At 39.5% G+C, this 6,970-nt stretch overlaps 1 protein-coding gene and 2 pseudogenes across 1 annotated transcript in view; 1 reads left to right on the top strand and 2 right to left on the bottom strand.

The window, feature by feature from the left end:
- The first annotated feature begins 1,798 nt into the window (after nt 1-1,798).
- On the top strand, nt 1,799-2,691 carry LOC106295637 (annotated as a pseudogene).
- Nucleotides 2,692-2,732: 41 nt separating this feature from the next.
- Nucleotides 2,733-5,094, bottom strand: LOC106295636 (annotated as a pseudogene).
- Nucleotides 5,095-5,726: 632 nt separating this feature from the next.
- The window catches only part of LOC106343375 (wall-associated receptor kinase 2-like), a 6,342-nt gene continuing 5,098 nt past the window's right edge, over nt 5,727-6,970 (bottom strand). Inside the window, exon 4 of the mRNA XM_013782555.1 lies at nt 5,727-6,640. Within this exon, the coding sequence (XP_013638009.1) occupies nt 5,818-6,640 (823 nt within the window). The 3' untranslated portion in view covers nt 5,727-5,817. The remainder of the gene's footprint in view (nt 6,641-6,970) is intronic.

Raw genomic sequence — 6,970 nt, 5'->3', positions numbered from 1 at the left:
ATGCACATGGATAAATGGATAAAACAATAGAAATATGCAAGATATCATCCAACTGCAATAATCATTAAGAACACAAACCCAGATGATTCAATCATGCCGTTAAACAACAATAATCACAGAGTCAGAGCACATAATCACAACATTAAAAAGAATAGGAAACCCTAAGCTCAACAGAGTCAGAGCACATAAGCTCAACATTTGCTCGAAAATAATCACAGAGTCAGAGCACATAAGCTCAACATCGTTTTGAAACCCTAAGAACAAACGAAAAGATCCCCAAATCGATTGAAACCAAAATCGTTTTGAAACCCTAACTACAAACGAAAAGATCCCCAAATCGATTGAAACCCAAATCGATTGAAAACCCAAAACCGAACCCTAAATTGCGAGGAAAACAACATGCAACCTAATCTAAATCCATAAATCAACAAGAGAAGGCTTCGATTTACCTTGATTATCCGAGGAGAGCAAAATCGCCTTTTCACCGAGACCAATTTTTTTTCTCGTCTTGAGTCGAGAATGAGAAGTTATTTTTTCCAAAACGAAACACATTACTCCACCGACCCAATGGCACGATGCCATGTCTCTAAGGACCAAATCCTTATAATCCTTAATTACGTACCAATCCTTAGCTAACTTAGGTTTTATAATATTATTGTATTCATATTAACCTAGGATTTTGTGCTAAGGACTCGTGATAAACCTACGTTGCGGATGCTCTAATGAGGACTACCCCAAAGCTATAAACATCACTCTTTTGGAACAGCTCTTTATCCTTCGGTACCAGCCTTGAAACACCAAAGTCAGTTTATAGCTCTAGGGTAATATTAGCAGTCTTGATATTACGGTGGATAATTGGAATAGAAGCAGAGTGGAGATATACAAGAGTTCCAGAAATTGCCACTGCTATCCTCAGGTGGTCTTCCCATGTAATAGAAAGATCAAAACATGGATCCGTGCAAGTGGACATAAGATGCCAGTGGTAATGAAAACGTAATCCAAGAATGAAACTCAAACTTAGTGTGTTAATATCACCAATAAATAAATACACACAAGAAATCATATGGTTGAGACTTGAGATGGTTTCTAGTTTCATCATGTGAATGAAAATACAATCTTTTTGGGCTTAGAAAGAGAAGTCCAAGGTCCAGTTTAACCCAAACTTTGGAATATATAAGAGCACCTCCAATCGGAGTTCTTCCTATTGGAGTTCTAAATATATGTGTTATGTATATATATATGTATGTATATATTATATATGTATAATTAATTGCAGGGTCCATAATTTTCGTGGAATCCCATAGGTAAGGATTATTAGAGCATCTCCATTAGTGAACTTACGGAGGGTTCACACAAACTCCAAAAAAAAAAAAAATTTAAAATAATGAACAGTAATGAACCTGCCTCTTCTCAGTTCTCCCCAGTGAACCTGCGTCCGGCGAGTTCATCCCTTTTTTGTGGGCCCCACGACACGTGGCGGCTCACGATTGATTCGATTTTTTTTTTTAAATCAAACAAAAAAATTAATAATAAAAAATTAGAAACTTGAACCCTAAAAAAAGATTCACTGATGGGAATGCTCTTAAAAGAAAGTTTTAAGAACCCTTAAGAACTCTTATTTATAGGGTTCCACAATAATTATGAACCCCATAATTATTTACGCATATATAATATATACATACATATATATATACATAATACATATATACATACATATATATATATATATACATAATACATATATTAAGAACCCAACGGAGAAAACCCCATCGGACATGGTCTAAATCATTATCTTTTACCAACCGTAGCGAGATAAAAGCAAATCTCTAGAAAAGATAAACAAACACTATACAGAGCTCAGAGAACAGCTACAATGGCGGAAAGTATGATGAGCCTATCTCCCGAACTCGATCCAGAATCTCCCTACTATGTCGATCCAGATTATCAACCTAACGAAAATCTCCCTATGGTTATACTCAGCCAAGCAGACGACAACTACTTCATCTGGAAGAAACATTTTCTCGGTTTCCTTCGAAGCAAGAACAAAACAGGGTTCATTGACGGTACCGTCGTGTTAACTGAGCCTTCCTCGCCGCTATATCAACCATGGAACGTGTGCAACGCGAGGGTCAAGTTGTGGATGATGAGTTCCATGAGCAAAAGCTTACAAGACTGTGTGTGTTACGCGGAGACGGCGCATAAAGCTTGGGAGGATCCGACAGCTTCGTCAGAGAATTGAACTGATGAGGCAAGATGGTGACTCGATGGCGAGATACTTCGGGAAACTGAAGAGTGTTTGGCTGGAGCTGTCGGAATATGATCCTGAGTGCGAGTTGTCGGAACGAGAAAAAGAGGTGAGAGAGAAGGAGAATCTTTACGCGTTTTTAATGGGTTTGAACAAAGATCTAAGCTTTGTGAGAAGGCAAATCATAGCCATGAGTCCTCCTCCGTCTCTTGACCAAGCGTACGCTCTTGCTATCCAAGCAGAATCTTTGATGAACTCCACAAGATGATAAAGATGAAGAAACTAAGAAGCAGGTCGGTGGACGGTGATCATCATCAAATTATCTGTTTATTTTTTGTGTGCTTTCTTTAAATTCTGGTGTTTCTTTTGTAACCCCATAGTGGTATCTCAGATTTGCAGTGGAATAATATTCAGGGGAACCATGAACATACAAGAATCAGTCAAAGCATAAATGTTCATAAATGTAAATAGACAAAGAGCAGAGAAATAATAAAATAAATGACAATGTTCATTTAAAAAAAAAAGACTAATAAAATATCAACGGCCACCTTCAATGTGCAACCTTGCTACATTATTGATGCTATCATAACCAGTGCTACTTGTATCCCCTTGCCCTGATATGGTTTCAACGCAGATCAAGTGCTCATTCACCTCTGGCTCATTATCCAAAGCTGTAAACGTCGCTCTTTTCGTTCAGCAACCCTGTGGTGAAGTATTCCGGGTCTAGGTAACCTATAGTGCCTTGTACCATAGTCGTGAGCTGATCTTTATCCATCGGTACCAGCTTTGAAGCACCAAAGTCAGCTACCTTTGCAGTTAAGTTTTCATCCAGGAGAATATTAGCAGTCTTGATATCACGGTGGATGATTGGGATAGAAGCAGAGGAGTGAAGATATGCAAGAGTTCCAGCGACTTCTGTTGATATCCTCAGACGGTGTTCCCATGTAAGAGAAGAATCAAACATGGAACCATGCAAGTGGTCGTAAAGGGTGCCATTAGATACGAACTCATAGACCAGCAAGGGAACTTCAGTCTCTAGACAGCAGCCCAAGAGCTTGACAACGTTCCTATGGTTGATTTGTAAAATCACCAGCATCTCGTAGATGAACTGCTCTACTTGGCTACGGTCTCCACCAAGCCTAGCTTTCTTTACAGCAACTATGGAGTTGTCTGGCAATACCCCTTTGCAAACTGTACCTTGGCCTCCCTGGCCCAAGATTCTGCTTTCTTCATAACCATTAGTTGCTTCCTTCATTCCTTCCTCAGTAAAGATTTTGAAATCAACGTTTGATGCCTCTTCGATCCTGAGAGTCGCTGTACCAACAAGCCGCCTCCGTTTTGCTCGAAGAATTTTTGTCGGAGTTTGTATTTCCGGTGCCTTGTTTTCTGTTGCATACAGGTAAGGCCAAGCAGGATGAACAACAAGCCAATGGCGTTTCCTGTTCACAAAACAGATATGATAAGAGTGAGCTGATCATAGCCCATCTAAGCATAAAACGGTTTTGGACGTAGGCAGATGAAATATTCGTCTGTGACCCCTCAAAATATCAGTAGTTAATAACTTAATATGCATGTATTATTCATCCCCAAATAATTAAGAAAAAAAAATGTTTAGTACAATTGTTTTGAGCCCCACGAATCTCAGAGTGGGATGATTATGAGCTGCGAGCGTAAATACTCAAGAAACAATAAAGTTCATACAAAGTGAAGGAAGCTTACCAATAAGAATCATAGCCCATCTAAAGTCTTTACGCTTGCAATTCATAGTGGTGGGATCTAAGCGGAAACCAAACTGGCACTTACATTCGAATCCTCCAACCCTGTCACTACAGGTTTTGGGATCCTTGCAGTTATGCCTACCAGTAGCACACTCGTTGAAGTCTGCCCCCAAAGAAAAATATGCCAAAACGCAAAAAGAAATGTATCAGGAAAAAAATATAATTAAAAGAAAGAAAAAGAAATTAATATGAATTAGTACCTTGGCAACCGTGTTGATTTGAAAGGTATGGGTTCCCATCGTAACCATCTTTACATTTGCAGATATAACCCTTTCCACGAGTAGAATCAATACATGTGCTGTTGTTCCCACTGCATATGTTTGAGTTTCCAACTTCCTCGCATGTCTTGTTTCCAATAGACCAATCTAGTTCCACAGGGAACCTCGTACGATTTGGCAGGTTCTTAACATCTTCTGGAGAACTGAAGTCAAACTTACCGTCTTCAACGAGGAAATCGTAGACGCAACGATCAAAATGGTCCACGGAAGTCTGGTCCGCCCACGGCAAGAGAATTGTTTGAGTTCCGACCACATAGCTATCCAATGACAATGAGGCAGGGATGTTTTCTGTGCAGCAACCTTCACCATCACATTTTCTATTAGCGGCCGGTTTTGATGGATAGCATACTGATAAGCATAAAGCTGCGTAAGGTTTATCTCCAGAAACGGCCACCAATGTTGCCAAAGCATTACATCCTACTAAAAAAAGCTTGTTATTGGTGGAGATCGATAAATTACCCAGTTCATAATCGCTGATATAGGATATGTTTTTCTTTCCTTGCTCCTCGGGACAATAAAAGGATCGGTTAAGCAGAACTTGTAGCTGTTCGCTGTGAGTAAAGTTTGTCACTTCAATCTCGCCTAAGACGTATGGCCTATCTTCCTTACAGGTGATACTGAAACTATCATCTCCGGGATAGTAACAACCTGAAGAAATGTCAAAAGGGTACTCGACTGAGAGGTTGCCACATCTAGTTTTGCAACCCTCGCGAGGTTGAAGTTGCCCCTTGACCAGCTGCGTATACGTAAGGTAGAAGAAAACAGCCACCAAGAACACACCATGCACCTTCATCTTCTACCTCTATTCTCTCTATCTCTCTATATGTGTTCCCCTTTTGAGTTTAGTTTATTTCATCTACTTGAGTCCTGTTCTTATAAGAAACCCATGTACATGAAATGATATCTTCACTCATTTTCCCAGAAATTGCAAGCATAAAATTCAACAAGACCATGCCAATGTTAATGTAACACGTAAAGGAGAACATTATAATGTGATTCTTCTCCCCCATATAAAGATCCCTACGTGTCCCTTTTATTAGGTTTAATAGTGACAACTTCAGGTACCGATCCTTTTATCTTTTCTTTGATATCTTGTTAGTTTCCTCACTATGAGGAAACCAATTTGGTTTTGTTAACAGTGACTTTATTTTCTTACTATTCAAAGGTTAAGCTGGTTGATATAGTTACTAGGAATTTTCTAACGTGACCATATTATTTTCCAAATATGAAAATTGCACTCTAATCGTAAATTCGTAATAGAACTTGACAATAGACTGTTAATTTGATGACTTTGGCAGACTACGGGAAAAAAGATGAATTATCTACATGGTTATAGATTATCTACAAGAATCTCTCGAAGCATACATGTTCTTGAACTTCATTCATGTTTGATACTCTATTTCTAGAAAATGTTTTGGAGGACATAAGAGGAAGCATTAAAGATATGACTTTATTTATTTTTCACAATCAAAAGAGATACAAGTGATTTTGTGAAAGATGGACTGACAAAAATATATCAACGCCCATCTTCAATGTGTAATCTTGTCACATTCTTGATGCTGTCATAGCCAGTGGTAGTCGTATCCCCCTGTGCTGGTAACATTTCAACACCGACCAAGTGCTCATTCACCTCTAGCTCAGGATACTGATCCGACCACTGCTGTTTTGTTTTTGTGACTCTCAAGGCCTCAAGCTGTACAGCTACTTCTTTCATCCTTGGCCTCTCCTCTCCCATCAGTCTCGTACACTCAGCAGCAATTCTTGAAGCTTCATGTATCTCCCTCTGGTTAGACTCGTTCATCACTTGTCCGTCAATGACTCCGTGCAACCTATTTTCTTTCATGGCAGAAGCAAAGTAATTCACAAGATGTTTTGACTGTTGTGGTTTTTCGAAGCACAGTGCCTTTTGACCTGAGAGCAGTTCCATGAGGACTACTCCAAAGCTATAAACATCGCTCTTTTCATTTAGCAACCCTGTGTTGTAGTATTCTGGGTCTAGGTAACCTAGAGTCCCTTGCACCATAGTTGTGAGCTGCTCTTTATCCATCGGTATCAGCCTTGAAGCACCAAAATCAGCTACCTTTGCAGTAAAGTTTTCATCCAGGAGAATATTAGCAGTCTTGACATCTCTGTGGATGATTGGAATAGAAGCAGAGGAGTGAAGGTAGGCAAGAGTTCCAGCAATTTCCATGGCTATCCTCAGACGGTGTTCCCATGTCAGAGAAGAATCAGACATGGAACCGTGCAAGCGATCGAAAAGGGTGCCACTGTTAATGAACTCGTAGACGAGCAAGGGAACTTCAGTCTCTAGACAGCAGCCCAAGAGCTTGACCACGTTCCTGTAAAAATGAAGCAATAAGAAACAAGATGGTGGGTTAAGGTCTCAAGACAATGGAGATACCACTACAAGGGACAAACATGCATGGTTGGTTAAGGTCTCAAGACAATGGAGATGCCACTACAAGGGACAAGCATGCATGGTGGGTTAAGGTCTCAAAACAATGGGTTATTAGTTTATCATATCTCATCTACCATTTACCATACTTGTAACCACTATATATATGAGATGTTCTCATAAGCAAATCAATCAAGTGAATAAGATTATCTTTCTTTACTCTCTCTCTCTCTCTCTCTCTCTTGTTCTTCACTATGTTCTTTAATTTCTAACA

Source organism: Brassica oleracea, chromosome C5, assembly GCF_000695525.1.
Source record: "Brassica oleracea var. oleracea cultivar TO1000 chromosome C5, BOL, whole genome shotgun sequence".
Lineage (NCBI taxonomy): Eukaryota > Viridiplantae > Streptophyta > Magnoliopsida > Brassicales > Brassicaceae > Brassica > Brassica oleracea.
This window is presented reverse-complemented; position numbering and strand designations above follow the sequence as displayed.